Consider the following 18,232-nt stretch of genomic DNA (forward strand, 5'->3'; position numbering starts at 1 on the left):
TAAATAAGTAAAATCTTAAAAAAAATAAAATAAAAACTGTAAAATAGGGACACCTGGGTGACTTGGTCAGGTAAGTGGCAGCATTAGCTCAGCTTATGATCTATCTCAGGGTCCTGGGATGGAGACCTGCATCCTAGGGCTCTGCACTCAGCGGGGAGTCTCCCTTTCCCTTGGCCCCTCCCCCACTACTGGTGCTCTTGCTCTTTATCAATAAATAAAATCTTTCAAAAAAAATCTGCAAAACACATTAGCATCTTAACCTCTTAAAGAACACACTGAATTAATCTCAAGTTAAACTGACATAAAAAGTAGGGAATTTTAAAACCTTTAATCTTAAAAGAGACAAAAACTCTAGAATGTCTGATTAATATCCTTGTTTGCCTCACAGACACTCTCTTAAGTCTTCACCATTATGAGGGAATATGGTCAAAATATACTTGAAAACTTACGCAGGAATATTTCAATAGCCTCAAATGCCTTTTAGTCAGGTCAGGTTAGAAAATTATTGGTATTGGTATGGTATTCTGCTATTTTACAGTTTGGAATTTGTTTTTTAAAATTATTCTAGATTTTGCAGTATAAGAAGACATTCCTGGGGCGCCTGGGTGGCTCAGTGGGTTAAGCCTCTGCCTTCAGCTTGGGTCATGATCTCAGGGTCCTAGGATCGAGCCCCACATTGGGCTCTCTGCTCAGCAGGGAGCCTGCTTTCCCTCCCTTCTCTCTCTGCCTGCTTCTCTGCCTGCTTGTGATCTCTGTCTGTCAAATAAATAAAATCTTAAAAAAAAAAAAAAAGACATTCCTGCGTTTAAACACTTTGTGTGGATAATCTCACTACAATTAGGCAAATGTCAATTAAAATAATGAAATATGTTAGGGGTTATTTGAAAGTATTAATTTTAACTTAATACACATAACCTCCAATTAAAATTTTCATTTCTGGGGCACCTGGGTGGCTCTGTCGGTTAAGCAACCCGACTCTGGATTTCGGGTCAGGTCATGATCTCAGGGTCATGAGACTGAGTGCCACATTGGGCTCCATACTCAGTGGGGAGTCTGCATCTCCCTCCCCCTCGTCGCACTCTCTAAAAATAAGTATTTTTTTAAAAATCCCTTTCTGTGAAATTGTCCACAGAAATATAAGTACTTAAAGATCAATATGAGCTTTGTTTAGTAGAGAAAAACTTTTTTAAAATTAGAGGTCTAAAAATAAAGGAATTGTTAAATTCTGATGTATTTTCACCCTTGTGACATCATGCGGAAGTTACAAGAATGAGGTGAATATATGTTCCTTAGGGAAGATGTCGATGAAAAAAAAAAAACACAAAAGGGACAAGTGAGCAGTACATGTTAAGTATGCCACATTATTCAGAAGTACACGCATATGTCTTTATTACCAAACCAGTAATAGCGACTACTTCTAGACTTAGAGGTGTATAAAATGGGAATCTGCTTTTACTCACTATACTTTTTTTTTCAAATTTATTTATTTGACAGAGACACAGCGAGAGAGGGAACACGAGAAGGGGAGTGGGAGAGGGAGAAGCAGGCTACCCGAGCAAGTAGCCAGATGTGGAGCTCAATCCCAGGACCCTGGGATCATGACCTGAGAGAAAGGCAGATGCCCTAATGACTGAGCCACCCAGCCACCCTTCACTATACTTCTATACTCTTATATGGAACAATGATGACCTTACAAACTTTAAAACTACTAGAAAACATTAACCTATAGCCAAGGGCCCAAAATGATAGGAGCTGTTAAACCATAAATGCCAGTTCCTCTTGACTTTGGGGCTTCAAGTCTCGAATTCCCATCTTACCATGTTAGCTGGCTATTTCTAAGGGATTCCTTTTTTTTCCCCAAGATTTTATTTATTTATTTGACAGACAGAGATCACAAGTAGGCAGAGAGGTAGGCAGAGAGAGAGAGGGGGAAGCAGGCTCCCCGAAGAGAGCCCGATGCAGGGCTCAATTCCAGAGTCCTGGGATCATGACCTGAGCCAAAGGCAGAGGCTTTAACCTGCTGAGCCACCCAGGCACCCCCAAGGGATTCCTTCTTTTCACAGGGTCTATATCACAAGGCAGTGATGGAGCCGGATATTCAGAAAATGTATTCTTGAGTGGAAAAACAGCACCAGGAACCCAGAGGATCAATGCATTTCACTCCTGACATCCTGAGGTATAAAAAGAGTAATCAAAGATCTTTCTTAAACCAGAGCCGACAACTAGCAAGTGACTGTCACAGGGTCCAGAGTAGGTGACAGACTGGGACTGGGCCAGATGCTTGACAGAGTGCTCAACCATGAACAATGATTCATGCTTCTGAGCCTTTACAAGCCTTCAAAATATGGCCAACTGAGGATTATTATGGCCTTCTCCCTATTCCTGCCCAGGAGAATAAAGAATATGTACAACAGCATTTATGAATGTTTTAAAAATACGTAACAAAGTAACAAATGTAATTAACATAGGCCACAAGCTTCACTGCTACTGAGATTTTACAGTTTCTGCTCCCTTCTAGAAAACTAGATGGAGAGGGGGAAAAAAAAGCTACAATGTGATATATCAACTGTGGTGATTGGATAGGTTAACTTCCAGATCACTCATCAAAAAACGTCACTTACATATTGGTGGATGTACTCAAAACATGTAGTCAAAATAGTTGGGGAAGGAAAACTAAGGCCTGGTGTAATTTTTAAAATTTTGAGCAATACTGCTTGCACCAAAGTAAAATTGTGTTTTAATAAAAATGTATCTTAACAAAGTTTTAATTTTAATAAGTTGTTATTTTAATAATGAACCAGTCACTGGCTAAACAGATCTTTTGAAAAGCAAATTTGAGAATGAGGGCATTCTACATCCAAGTTAGAATCACAAGCAATCAGACCTAGAAGGGAATTCCAAAAATTTGGCCAATCTCCTCATTTTATAAGAACCAGAAAGGTTAAGTGACTAGTCCCAGTTAGACTAAGAGATGAAAGTAAATCTCAGGTCTCCCAACTTTCAGACCAACAGCTTTCTCTCCATCATACCTGCTGCTTCCAGAAATTGAGCACAACCAGCAGGAATGAATCAGATTGAAAATACGTTGATTCTAAGAAAGTACTGAATAATCTCATCTTGGGTATGTTAGAACTGATTTGGGGAGGAAGTGTGGAAGTTCTGTGAAATTTAAAACAGTATTTATTATGAGTGAACATGTGAATTGATGTGACTTTAAACTATAATGGCTCTTATGGATTTTCCTGTTTTATATCTGTTCACAGGATATTGCCACACTGTTACGATGCCTACTTAGGGCCCTGTGACAGGAGAAGGGAAAAAAGAAAGTTGTATACATATGCAACCTAAGAGATTCTGCTGTCCAGATATGGTTAAAAAACAAACTTATTTTGGTCCTGAAACAGCCTTTTTGGTCAGAGAGGTAGGACAGAAGCTAGATTGCCATCCGAATCTTCAGTGGCAGACAGTAATCTTTTGTGAACTCAGGCACTGCCTATCAAAGGAGTCCTTTGTTTCTGTTTCTGTCCCTCATTTCCACTTCCATCAGAGCCTTACCTGGGATAGTATGCAGTGTAGTTCATGAAGAGCTGAGTGCCCGCTGGGTAGTAGGCTGTGGTGGGTTGCAGTGCTCGTGGATTCAAAAGCACAGAGGGCTGATAAATGGCAGCTTCGGTAGGAATGACTGCTGCAGGAGCTGGAAATGTGTAGGAGGGAGGAGACAGGCCTAAATAAGCAAAGAGAGAGACTTTGAGATATACTGTTCCCAAAGGACAATTTTTGCTAGCTCTCAAGTCATGATGTCACTGCTCCACACATACATACATTTTAAAGACACCAGTTCTTTATCATCCCGAACAACTTCTTTTTATTGTATATAATTAGTATTTTCTGAAATTTTTGTAAGAACATGAACTTTCTCAAATGTAATCTTCTTAAAAGTTTGAAAACAATTTTTTTTAATAGTGGGTAATTTTTTGGTGAATTTTCAATTCATCAATCATTGAATCCTAACCTTCCATATAATATTTGATTAAAATTTCCAAGCAACTTCCTTTGATTATATAGATTAACACCTAAATATAATCTCAAAACGTGAAGACCTAGAAATTGGGAGAAGAAACCATTTCGTGACATGTGATTTTTTGTTTTCTACTCCTGAGTGCCAGTTACCATCAACTAACCCTTTGAGGAAAGAAACACAGGACTAACATTTAGTGTAACTTCACACTAAAAGCTGGGTGGTTTGTTGCTTTTTTGAGAGCTATGCTTCTCTTTCACCTTGTTATCTACTCTATAGTACAATGCAAGATGGAAATAGGATAAAAATGATTTCACGAGTTCTATGCCAAAGCATAGATGGGTGCCAGAATGAACTGATCTAAGAGTAGATTAACTCTGCATTATTTCCACCTAAATGAACCCCAGAAGATGGGCTCTGAAGCTTAGCTCCATCTTTGGACCTGTTCAAAAAAAGAAACAACAACCAAAAACACCCCACTACCCAGCCTGAAAAATAACTCAGGAAAAACATGGTCAAGCCTTCCTGAGAGTCAGCTGATAAAAAGCTGACTGAGGTTGAAGAGAAAACAGAAAGGATGAAATTCTATTATCTACTAGTTATTCAACATCTTCCAGGTCCCATAACTCTTTAAGTCATACTAGTTACTGCTCAATAGCTATAACATGTGGGATGAACACAACATTCCAGGCCATCTGCGTTCAACAGAACAGAATAGATAATGGAATGGTTGCCTGAATTTAGAATTCTTCAATTTTTATACCTAGAACCATCTAATATATTTTGCAAATAGCAGAGGCCCAAGGGATACCTTTTCACAGGAAAATCTCTACTGTCTCGTGTGTTTCTTAGGACTTTCTACATATGTATGGAGATGAGTAAGAGAGTCTGCTGCAGAGGGCTACATAAACCAAAGACCAACATAGCAATCTCATATTCAACTTCTAGGTATCTCCATAATTCACCAAAAACTCTGCTGCATGTTCGATACTTAATGGAGATAAGTTTTAAAATGAAGATTCCTGAGCTTAAAGACTCCATAAAAGGGCAAACAGAACTGAGGAACCCAAGTCATACAGAAAATTATAAAGCCTATGCCTGTACCTTGCTTTCAAAACTATCAAGTTAATTTATTACAGGACAATATAAAAAAAGGTTGAAATTTTTGATAAGAGATTAGGCTGCCCATGTTTGGATATTCCTCAAATGAAAGGACAGCTATTTTTATACTCTTAAGGAATCAGATGTGCATATTTATAGATTACTTATCAAGTAGTTTATAGAAAAGTAGAGTTTACCTTCAAATGTTCAACTTTTTGACAAAGTTAAAATTTCAATAAACAAAGTTTAAAACTTTAAAAAACACTGAGACTACAGCAGCATTTCTCTCCCAGATTTAATAAGAAACTCCTCAGGGGGGATTAAGCAATCACTCTTTTAAATTTTTTAGTTGTTGAGAGTAGATAAAAAAAAATATGCGATTTCTCTAAGTTTTTTGGTTGCTCTAAAAATGGGAAATCACCTCAAGTGAGTTCATAGGTTAAAAAAAAAAAGTCCAGTTGAATAGGCACAATATTAGCATGTGTCAATTGGAATTCTGACTTTAATTTTTTAATGAGTGAATTCTTCTGCTAAAATAGCAAGTAGTCAATTTTGGTTAAGATTTTTTGGGGGATATTAAAATACATGGACATCTATTTTTGTGTGGAAAGCATTTTAAGTTTTTTCTATTACCTTAGGGTTTGTGAGAGGAAAGGGGGAAAAAATGAAAGTCTTGTGAAGAAAGTCTGTAATGATCAGTTTTTCACCAGGAAGAGACAGAGGTAAAGAATACCATAACAGAATAATTTGTGTTACACAGCATGAAGAAATTTCCTTATCTCACAATGCTTGATAAGATTATCACTCAAGGAAATCATAAATGTTACTGATATTATCAGTAGTTTATGGACAGAATACATAGGACTAAGATCACTCTAAGACACCACTTAAACCCAATCATAAGTTTCCAGAACTTGACATTCATTAGTCATCAACTCTTAGATATTCACCAACAGCAAGCAGCAGATGAATGGAATTATTAGCATTTAGGAAGTCCAAGGGAAAAAAAAAAAGGATTAAGCCCCACTGAATGTTCTATATGAAAAATACTTCATCAAATAGTTTTACTGCTATAGATCCCTCTTTACAGAAAGTGATGTCCTAACACACCCCACTTTATTGGGATCAAATACATAACCCAGTTAGCTTTCTCCATTATCTTTGGACTATATCCCAAGTGCTACTTTCTTTAAACATACCCAGCATTGCTCCTAACAAGGTATGTTTTACTCAAAAGTGAAAACTGTGTCAAAAAGATTCAAGTTTTAACATCAGATCCACAAATGTTCCTTAGTCACGAACCACAACATGGTGTCCAGACTAAAGGGCTTATTCCTCTCACACAGGATTCCAGATGACTTGCACCCAGGTGCCAATGAGCAAGAGCATGGCTTGAAATTAAGCACTGATCCTGCGATCCAATGGAAACTTTGGCTAATTTATTTACGCATTTGTGTTTTATTACTAACTAGCTCTTTTGAGATATCCTGAAGAGCAAGATAAGTGCTCCCCAGACTGTCCTCTCCAAAAGAATACTTAACGCTCAAAAAATTAAAAATGCAAAATGGATAGCAAATCACCCTTCGGAAAAAAAAAAAAGTTTTAATGTGTTACCAAAAAAAGGAAAAATGATCTAGCCATACTTCTTTTACCTTTAAATGCGTATTAAAATATCTACATAGCCAGGTTGCCTCCCAGAGTCAGTGCTTATCTTGAGCACACTAAGCTTCAGAAATCAAGTGCTTATCACTGGAAAAGCAAGAATATAATTTGAAAGGAGGTATTCGTAGCATCTCTAATTATGGGTGTCCACAACCAAGGTCTTAAATGATTACCAGATACTACCGATTTCAGATGGGAAAGCCTTATGTAACCCCTCACCTGCCTGAGAAAGAACCAGGGGCACAGAAAGTTATGAAAGCAGCTTAAGCACCTACCAGCATACAGCGTAGAAGAGCGCCAAGACCCAAGAAAAACTTACATGGTAACTTACATGGCGGTGGGGATAAGCCATTTCGATTTAAAGTGCCCCCCATTAACACAAAGTTCATCTCCTCAGCTGAACACTGAAAGACTTCAACATATCTGTCCTTCATGGTTTTTTTATGACACTTCTGTGCAGCCATAAATGCTCTGTCCGCAGACTTCATCTGGATAAAGGCATCTCCTGATGGGCGGCCCTGAGCGTGTGGGGGAAGAATAAAAACAAAAGGAGACTGTCTCCTTCAACAAGGAAATGGTTGCTTACAAAACATGCAAAGTGACAATCACCCACAGTATAGACATTTTAGCCACAAAATCTGGGTGACAAGTGTAGTCTACGGAAATCTAACTTGCATTTTATCACTAATCACCAGAACGGCCCACAAAACTTTAGAAGAGTTTTGAGAGCTCATAGCTGAAAACAATCTTTTCTCATTTCTGCTAATTAGTATCAGATTTACAGGGTTTTGAAAGGGTCTCCTTAGAACTGGGGTTTCAAAGTATAGGACTGTATATTGGGTTTTGACTTTCTGAAAAATCCAATTAAATTTTATCTGATTGACAAGTAGGAACACCAGTATAAGAGTTTTAAGTATGCTCCTACATGAAGCTGAATAAACCAGAGTTGTGTAGGCTCTCAGCTTTCCGTCACTGACCTGCAAGATCCCTTTCCCTTCTCCCTGAAGCCTAGGTTGGGATGTAGGCATGGGAACAGAGAAGAGGGAGAAAGAAATGGGAACTGCAAAGCCCAGTAAGGGTAGGTGAAAGCTGTATCATCAGCCTTGCTTAGGAGTCCGTCTCTCACCTCTTCCCTGGCACTTCCACCTTAAACCTTAGCCAGACAGGTGTTTATAGACATTTCCTCTATTACTAATTGCTTGCTAAAAATCCTGTTTAAAACCAAGCTGACAGACCTCTGTTTCACAGAATCAGAACATGTTGGTTTTCTTTAACATGGACACTTTATGGGGGAGAAAAAGACATGATCAGCTTTTAAGACTCCTTTCCTTTTTTTATGGATTTCTTTAAAAGTCTCTAGGGACTATTTAGTGCAAATTATAACCATGCAAGTTACCATAAGAGTTACCATACCAGGGAAATCAGGGATACCAGGGAAACCCAATCCAAGATGGAAACCTAACATCTTCAAGGTAGCTAAAAGCTTGTCCATCATTAAAGAAGCATTTCTCCCAAATGCAATCACAATAGGTCACGTGGGTCAATAACAGGCAAATATGTCCACTGTGGTTAATCAAAGAACAAAAATAGTCCCTAGATTATTAGAAATGGTGCTCAAAGAGAAACCAAACAATTTCCTGGCAATGCTGAATTGTAGGGAAGTTTTATTCAAAAGGACTCCCACCAGTGAAGCATGCTGAGAGGGTACATAGATTAAAAGTTGCAGAGTTTAACACTGACATGAGAGTTAGAACGAGCATGTGCTGGTGTGGAAAACCAAGCCAGGAACTCGGGAGGTTTGCTGGTTCCTCATACCCAGACTAGTAATTTAGAAAAATGTTGGTATTTCCAATACACACCTATATTCAACCATAACGCTCAGAGAAATCTTTTAAAAACTAATGCAACCTTGCTTTTAAGAGTTCCAAACTTTTAATTGGACTCACTGCAGTTTACAGGTAGTTTTTAAAAATTCTTTTCCGCTTACCACAGCATACAATGCCGGTGACTTATTTAGCCAAGTAATAGGATTGATTTCATTTAACCAAAAATCAGGAGACACCAAGACAGAACTACTTGTTATATGCTTAGAATATATACTTGTATACCATTAGAATTTGGTTATCCTTTGATGGAGGCTTCCCAACAATTCATTAACACATTCAAGCGCCTGTTATGATTACCTACTGTTTCAGGTGGTACAGATACAAATGCTTACTTACTAAGTTTGTACTCTACTAAATATCACTTAATGTCATATATATAAAATAAGTGAGTTCTAACCAACCTATAAGTAAAAAAGACTCTGGACCACAGACACGCTTTTTGGTTTATGTATGGTCTAAAATCACTTTCAAGCTACAACAGCGAAGCTCAGTGGCTGCAACAGTAAAAATGTTGTAGTATTAGACAGAATATGTGTTTGTATCGTTCTCGAGACTACTGATAACCTGGTGGGTACAAGCGATGGTGCAATCAGAACTGAATGAGTTTCCATGCTAAGTAGCACTCTCTTCTTTCAGCATTCATCTGAAAGACCTCAGGCACCTACAGTTAAAGCTTTCCTTAAAGGCTTACGATACCACTGATGAACACCTGTAGATTTTTTTCTCTTTTTTAAACTGGAAGAGGGCCTTCGCCCTTCAGAACAAGCAAATCATTTTTCTAGTAAGTTACTCCTTACCTGGTGATTCAATACCATGTGAACCCCATGAGTTCGAATATCTGTGGAAAACTCCCCCAGAAAGTCCAGGATGTCCTCAATTGTGGCCGCATAGGGAAGACCTCGAAGGCGTATACAGTCTCTAACATTTGTAGGGGGCACAAATTGCTGAGGTAGTACTGGAATAATGGGAGGGGTTGGAAGTGGAATAAGAGGGGCCGAGGAGAACCGATTCAGTACCTGTACTCGAAGCAAAAGAGAAGTGATTTAGAGCCCTGCTCCTCCAATGCAATCTGCAAACCAGAACACAGCACTGTGGAGCTTGTTAAACATGCAGTGTCACAGTTCTGCCCCAGACCTAGGAAACGTGAACCTGCATTTTAACAAGAGCCCCAGGTAATTCATAAGCATATTCAAGTTTGAGACACTCCTATGGGGAAAGGGTTTCCTACTGTTCAGCGGGGGAAGCAGGAGACCCTCTACTTTCATCAAATGCAGCCTGAGGCACATGCCACACACAATACAATGAGCTCTGATCAAGGACTGGTCTCCTGAACAAGAATCTCACAGTCTCGGGACAAATATCCTGAGAAACATGCTGCTTGTGTAACCCTCTGGACATATGGCTAAATGTGAACTTTTGTAGCAATCTATTAGATTTCATCTCACAAAGTACGGTATTCCCCTTAATATTGTTACCACATTCTACCTCCAAACCCAAGCAAAAGAATGACACCATAAAGGAAGCACAGGTCAAACAATGACTCTGGATTATATTAGACTACAATGCTACATTTGTAACAATGTATAAAGCCCAAGATTGAGTGATTGGTAATGTAAGAATGAAAAAAACTATTTGGTGACCACAAAATAATCAGTCTTGACGTCAATTTGAGATAGTGGCAAGACAGAGCAACTTGACTGTTTTGTTGTTTTTTTTTTTTTAAGTCCTGGAATTCCACTATCTTGAAAATGAATGAGAGGTTCGTTATACTTAGGAGAAAGGATTACTCCCAGACAAAACTCTATTATAAAGTTCTGGTCTATTTTTATAAAAAATTACAAATTAAAAAAATTAAAAAGGGGCACCTGGATGGCTCAACTGGTTAAGTGTCTGCCTTTGGCTCAGGTCATGATCCCAGAGTCCTGGGACTGAGCCCTACATGGGGGTGAGGGAGGGTTCTCCTCCCTCTTTCTTTGCCCCCTTCCCCCGCCCCCACCCTCATCCATACTCATTCTTTCTCTCAAATAAATAAATCTTTAAAAAATATATAAGGTTCTGGTCTACTTTTGCCTTAGTTTAGAACATACCTACCAGTTTATACTACTAGGAGGTCCTTGTGCAAACAGCATGTGTCACAACCCTAAGTTTTCTGAACTTACTTCTGTAATCTTAATCATGCCATAAACTGAAAATAGAGAATCAAAACCCTTCCCCCAAACTGCCCTAATTTCCTCACTCCCACCCTGTTCATTTGCTAGGTAAGAGGTAACAGAAATCAAAGAACAAATACAACACAGCCAAAGAAACCTAAGAGACAGCAAGATTTTTTTTAAAAAATTATATAAATAATCCAGACACAGCACAAACATTACGGAATGAACATGAACAGAAAGTAAGTGTGGCTGTAGACAAACAGCACAGCAATGGTCAAGCACCTTCCGATACCTGCCCAATAGGAGACGAGCAGGGAGTTCAGTGAAATGATTATTAGGAATGAAAAGATGACAGTGCAGAGCATGTGATTCAGCATTTCTTAAATAAATCAGTAGGATGGGAGCTGGAATGGGAGTTCATCTATCACCCAAACCTCACTGCGGTAAAGTCACATAGCGGCAGGATACGCTATACCTAAACCAAATCACAACACAGTAGCCCAGGCACTGAAGTAGTCTGTTCTAGGCCAAGTTTCCATAAAACTGTTCTTCCAGTTAAAGATCTAAGATTTTATTTTCCCCTCCTCTGGTTTGGCACTGATGTGTTTAATGTTTGAAGCCTCAAGTAGGTTTAGCATATTTTAGAAATTCAGAATTTATGATACTCATTTTTTAAAAAGATTTTATTTATTTCAGAGAGAGTGAGAGTGAGAGAGAAAGCATGAGAGGGGAGAGGGTCAGAGGGAGAAGCAGACACCCCACTGAGCAGGGAGCCTGATGTGGGGCTCTATCCCGGGACTCCAGGATCATGACCTGAGCCAAAGGCAGTCGTCCAACCAACTCAGCCACCCAGGTACCCATATGATACTCATTGTCAACAAGGTACAGAATTGTTTAAATTGTAAGGATATTCATAGTTTAGGGTTCAAGAGCACTAGTACATTAGGATGCAGAACTAGCTTAAAATGTCATGTATGTTTATTCAAGGTATAAAAATCATGTCGGTATCCTACCAGGTGAGAGGTTCTTTACAACTTTGAGCAATTGTTTCAAATCACCATACACAATGTGCTTTGCAGAAAGAAGCTAGACAAAATCATTTTATGAACTCATAGGAATGATAGTAAAGTCAGTGTCCTAAACTGCTTTTAAAAAATGAAACGGGGGGGCGCCTGGGTGGCTCAGTGGGTTAAGCCTCTGCCTTCGGCTCAGGTCATGATCTCAGGGTCCTGGGATCGAGCCCCTCATCGGGCTCTCTGCTCCTCAGGGAGCCTGCTTCCTCCTCTCTCTCTCTCTGCCTGCCTCTCTGCCCACTTGTGATCTCTCTCTGTCAAATAAATAAATAAAATCTTTAAAAAAAAAAAAAAAATGAAACGGGACGCCTGGGTGGCTCAGTGGGTTAACGCCTCTGCCTTTCGCTCAGGTCATGATCCCAGCGTCCTGGGATCGAGCCCCGCATCGGGCTCTCTGCTTGGCGGGGAGCCTGCTTCCTCCTCTCTCTCTCTCTCTCTGCCTGCCTCTCTCCCTACTTGTGATCTCTATCTGTCAAATAAATAAAAAATCTTAAAAAAAAAAAATGAAATGTATCATTAAAGTTGCTCTGTTCTACTAGGGGACCCAAACAGATTAAGTTGGAAGAGCCACATGTGAAGCAGATTGCATGATTTCAGATACAAAAGAAAAATGTAGACCCTTAAAGACCCTTCAGCTGGTAAGTCAAGAACAGCCAAAAGTCTTGAAATCCTACAGATGGCTTCATGTTTGGATCATTTGGGGCCAATTGATTGTCCCACCTGTGCCTTAAATATTTCTGAATTCTGAGAGTAAAAGGAAAAAAGGACACTTTATACCATTACCAGCAGTAGAGAACTGATCAGGCCTTTTGGGAAATAAATTTGGTAAGATATTAAAAACCTTAAAAGCTCACTCCACCCAGTTCTAAAGACTCAATCAGAAATTGAGAGTTTCATAAGCATGTTTATCTAGAAATTTCTTATAGATGAAAAAAGGCCAATTTAAATGTATAATAGAATTTCTCAGTAAATTATGTATGTAACATTAAAAAGGAAATTTTTTAGACATGGTTAAACTTGCAAGACACATAGTTTTAAAAAAATATAAAATGTATCTATAGTAACATTCTAATTACATAAAAACAAACATATTTTCTCTGGATGCATAGAAAATAACAGTGGCTATCTTCTAATCACAGAATGAAACTTTTTAAAATGCACCTATACGTTCTGTATTCTTCAAGTTTTAACACAATAATATAGGGTTGTTCTTGGAAATAAATAGAAAATCACCCAAAGCCACCAAAATGCTCTTAAAAAACCAACCTGCTGTACTTCAGCTGCCGTGCTCCTGAAGAGTTCAATGTATCTTTTACCCAACAAGTCCTTATGCTTCCTCAACGCATTCTGTGCATATTCTTCACAGGCAAAGAGGACAAAAGCATCCCCTGTTGGCCTACCATCTGGGTAGGTAACAAAGAGGATGCCTTCCTTCCCCCCAGTGATGGGGCAATGCTGTCCAAAGAAGGCCACCACTTCATCTGCTGTGGCTGTGAAAGGGAGCCCCCGCATTCGGACAATGACTTGATTTTCCTTGGAGAGAAATTGGGCTACCTCATTGGATGTACCTAGGGAACACAAATACCAGGACGCATGGGGAGAAATGGTTAAGACATCAACTTCACCCAGCTTAAAATGGTAAAATTCTTGGCAATGTCTTGAGTTTACCATTAAAAACTCATACTCCCACCGAATTCATGACAACATTCCTGGAATCAGAATTCTCTCCACACAAATTCAAACTCCTGCCCCCCACAATTTCATAAAACACCTAACTTGGGAAGGTGGCCAGACAATTAAATCATGGACCAATCACTGTACTCCTCATGGAGAGGCAGTAAATCATCATGCTAGGTAAGAGCGCAGGTCAAGGACCTAGAATGCCTGGGTCCAATCTTGACTTTGCCATTTACTAGGCTATGACTTTAGTCAAGTTTAACCTAGAGGTTTAACCTAGAGGTTAAAATATTTTAGTGTCCTCATCTGTAAAATGGGAGTAAAACTACCTACCTCATAGATTTATGATAATAAGTTTCTACACACAAAGCACTTTGGCGATTTATTATTTTCCTGATTACTTTTTATTAAGAAAGTTTCAAACGTAAGGGGAGTATAATGAACACAGCAGCCAGTTTTGAGATTCATTACCATTCTGCCTATCATCAAGCATTTTGTGTAATATTGCCACATAGCAAATATTCAGAAGCACATCCTTCAAGCTCAACATTTTCCTTTATTATTTTTAAGTAGCTCTATCGCTAACATGGGTCTTGAACTCACAAACCCTAGATCAAGAGTTGCATGTTTTACCTACTGAGCCAGCCAGATGCCCCCGTAACATTTTCCTTCAAGAAGCAAACTCTCATACTACCAACATACTATGAAATCCCAGGATTAATGCAGGAGTTAACTTTGCCATCTATCATAGAACCTCAGAACCATAGCAACTCCAAATATATTTCATCCCCAACCAATAGCAACATCACTTTATGATTCTGGAAGCAATCCTGAAGCTGTACAAATTTGGAAGCCTTCGTATCTAATGAATTAAGCCTCAAAATGGAAATATACCGGCAAATTGTGCAAACAAGATATTTTTGCTACAAGTTCAACAGTTCCAGGGATTTTAACCAGGGCTATGTATTACTAAGATAAAAATGTTCTCTACAGTTAAGGTGCAAGTCACCCTAGCATATATTTGGCAATAGTATATTTTCAAGTCTCTTAAAAGGTCTACCTGCCTTCTTAGATTTAGCTATCCTAATTTTAGAGTTATCCTAATGAGTGGCACTTACAGAGATATAAGAACATTCACTGCAACATTTTTAGGGTGAAAAATTGGAAATAAGCTATAAATGTCCAACAGGGTGTTTTAAAAAACGTATGATACATAATACTGTATATTAATTAACATTTAAGAAAATTTGGTTACATGGGAAAATATTCATAATATGCTAAAAGGAGAAAGTTATAAAGCTGTATAACAGCAACAGAAACTTACAAGATAGTTTTATGTGTAGGAAAAACAAAACTTTCAAACCATAATCAACATTTATTATGCATCTGTTCCTTATAGGTTTTAAAGTAACAAATCACTCAATAATGAGATTAAAAACAGTATCTGGTCCCATTTTTTTCTGACCTTATTACTGCAAACACTATGTACTCAAACATGTTAGAGCCAGAAAACTACTGTGTTCCTGGCTATTGAATGAGGAGTTACAGAAGCTTGAGAGAAAACCTATAAGCACAGAGCCAACAATTCCAGGTACTCTGGTGTGGCTGTTTGAAAGTAGTTTTCAGACTGTTTAACTTCTTTCAAGAACTACTCTCTCCCACTGTACATGACCTTAAAGGACCCTTTCACCTTTGTACGGATATATATATATATATACATATATATATATACACACACACACACGTATACATATATATACACACACATATATATACACATTTTTTTAAATTAAAAAGTCAACTCCTATGTTTCTTTAGGTAATAAAAATTATTCACACCCCACTTATCTACCCTGGTATATAAATACATTTCAGATTCTTCTTATAGCCGCATTATATAAAAAGCACTCACCACCAGCAATTTTAAGAAAATCTTCACCTGTTGCTTTGTAAACCTAAGAAAAGAAAGAGAAAGTAAGTACAGTTTCTGAGCCTTCCAACATGAACACTCATTCAAGATGTCAAGGATCTCGGGCTGTGAGGACATACCTCAATGTACCGGGTCCCCATGTGATGTTTGTGCCTCTGTAATGCTAGATCCCTGTGTTCCTCGCTTACAAACCTAACCAGAGCTTCTCCATTCCTTCGACCCTGGGCATTCAGACAAAGTGCCGCACCTCCCCTTTGAAAAGGACAGATAGCAGTGGGGGGAAAAATGTACGGTGAGAAAAAAACGATAGGACACCCATTATCTCTTTGGGATTACTAAGTAAAATAGAGATGAAAGAAAACCAACTTGGCAATGTTGAGTCCTTTGAAGAATCTTGCAATATCTTGATCTGAAGACTGCCACGGTAAACCCCGTGCACGGACTATGGTGTTGTCATCAATAAGCTCCATCTTGCTGCTGTGGGTCAAGCAAAACTTCATGTTGCCTAATTAGCTTTAGAGGATCTGACCTATTCCAAGCTACCACTTTCCTAGTTACATATAAGGTATCATTTGGTATCCAGACAGACTTGTAATACTGCCTGATTTATTTCATAACCTCAAAGATTACCTAGGCACAGTTCAAATTATTCTTAAGTAGCTCACTATAGAAAGCCAAGCTGAGGTCACTCAGCAAACCGTCCATCAGCTGAGCTGCTGCTTGCTGGGTATACACTCAAAAGGACCCAGGATCAACTCATAAGAAGTAAAGTTCTCCCAATACCCTGACGGCCAGTAAATTCCCAGAACTAAGAAGGAGAGGTTTACATTTATTCTCAGATCCGGCCAGTATACCAGTGGAGCTGAAATCCAGTTTGACAACAAAACTTAAGATATGCATAAAGCTGGCAATTAACCCACGTCAGGAATATATGCATACAGTCAGGACTCTGCCATTAAAATATCTTCCCTATCAAACAGAGGAGCCATCACAGAGTGTTTATGGAAATGCACAGGAGTTCCCACACCTTAATGAGTCACTTGCAAATCACCTAGTATATATTTTGACGTCATTACATATTTATATTAATATTTATATAACATATTATTTATATTTAATATTATATATTTTGATGTTCTGTTCCTCCCATATTCTTATTTCCAGAGGTCCTAGGACACTTCCTAAATGAATCACTTTCTCCCCAACTAAACAGATCCAAAGTCTCTCTATGGGCAATGAAGTCTGAAGTTTCTGCTCACTTCAGGCACCAGGCCATCTCAGGAATTCACTGCAGTGATTACAAGCAAACAGGTCTACCTGTTATCACAGAGATACCACCATTTCATACTTCTTACCACTTATTTCCTTTGCTTTAAAGTAGAAGCTGATAGAACATACTTTAAATTATCTCAGTAAAAATCTTGTGAACTCTTAAAGCCTATGATTTTTTCCTTTGTAAGTTTTCCTGTGAGAGGATGAATAGTTCAGAGAGGCTAAAAGAAGGACAGACAGGATACCTAAGGGTCATAGTGACTGAAGTTGCAAGTATTAAGCTTCATTAAGTTTAACCCCCAACGTCCAAGCTCACTTTAAGATATAACCTTCTTTTATAAATAACCTAATATTAAAAAAATGGGTAGCCAAAAGGTTTAGTGAAGTTATTGAATACAAAGGGAGTTAAGTATCACAATATGAATAAAACAAATCAAAAGACTCAAATGGAATACCACTCTGTGACTTACCAAGTGCCACTTTCAAATTTGTAGTTTACTCTTTCTGGATCTGAAAACCTGTGATCTAAAAATGAGAACACAGAAGTCATCATTTTAGCTATTAGGGAGAGAGCTCTATGGGAGGACATTCAAAAGTATGTATGAGGTAAACACGGCAAGACCAAATTCTAGGTCCACAACTGTTACAACAGCAATACTTACTATAAGGCTCAGAAATCATTGCTAGAATTATATTCCCCATATCTTCAACTTGAGAGGCTCCATACCGGGAGACTGAACTTGTCTTCTCAAAGTTTAAGCCTGGGATATTAAGTTAAGGAAACATTTTGAGGAAGTAAAATGAGGTGCTTTTTTTTTTTTTAAGATTTTATTTATTTATTTGACAGACAGAGATCACAAGTAGGCAGAGAGGCAGGCACAGAGAGAGGCAGGCACAGAGAGAGGGGGAAGCAGACTTCCTAACAAGCAGAGAGCCCGATGCGGGACTCGATCCCAGGACCCTGAGATCATGACCTGAGCCGAAGGCAGCGGCTTAACCCACTGAGCCACCCAGGCGCCCCAGTAAAATGAGGTGCTTCTAACCCAAGATTAAACTCACACAGAGTCAACAAGCCAGGTAAAATGCATCTAAGGTTGAGAATTATTTGAAATCACAGAATAGTTGCTTCCTGTCACTCTGGACTTCACCCATACTTCCTGGAGTCTCCAATTACCCTCTTGGGTAAATATATAGTAAAATGGCCCAAACAATCCTGTCCTGAAGCACTACCAGTAATAAAATTTATTGAGTAGTAGCAAATGCTTGAATACTAAACACTTTCATTTAGTGTCAAACCAATTAGTATACACAAGAATTAGTAAATTCCTTCACCCTATTACCTTTATAGCATATGCAAGGCAATGAATATGTAGACTGAAAGACATATATAGTCAAGACCATGAGGTATCAAATGGCTTTTTTAGGCTGTTTGAAAGACGACACTTCACATTACTGATGACA

The 18,232-nt window shown here is 38.6% G+C and overlaps 1 protein-coding gene across 6 annotated transcripts in view; it reads right to left on the reverse strand.

The window, feature by feature from the left end:
• Positions 1–18,232, reverse strand: part of ESRP1 (epithelial splicing regulatory protein 1) — a 57,094-nt gene that overhangs the window by 20,343 nt on the left and 18,519 nt on the right. For 4 of the 6 annotated variants that reach the window (XM_046017122.1, XM_046017131.1, XM_046017107.1 and 1 more), the window contains exons 5-13: positions 17,434–17,532; positions 17,242–17,296; positions 15,866–15,976; positions 15,619–15,751; positions 15,482–15,524; positions 13,160–13,461; positions 9,465–9,683; positions 7,101–7,299; positions 3,556–3,724 (exon numbers count right to left, since the gene is read on the reverse strand). In XM_046017122.1, the coding sequence (XP_045873078.1) occupies positions 3,556–3,724; positions 7,101–7,299; positions 9,465–9,683; positions 13,160–13,461; positions 15,482–15,524; positions 15,619–15,751; positions 15,866–15,976; positions 17,242–17,296; positions 17,434–17,532 (1,330 nt within the window). The remainder of the gene's footprint in view (positions 1–3,555; positions 3,725–7,100; positions 7,300–9,464; positions 9,684–13,159; positions 13,462–15,481; positions 15,525–15,618; positions 15,752–15,865; positions 15,977–17,241; positions 17,297–17,433; positions 17,533–18,232) is intronic. The other 2 variants (XM_046017114.1, XM_046017098.1) reach the window with 1 other exon arrangement.

Source organism: Meles meles, chromosome 1, assembly GCF_922984935.1.
Source record: "Meles meles chromosome 1, mMelMel3.1 paternal haplotype, whole genome shotgun sequence".
In the NCBI taxonomy this organism is placed as follows: domain Eukaryota; kingdom Metazoa; phylum Chordata; class Mammalia; order Carnivora; family Mustelidae; genus Meles; species Meles meles.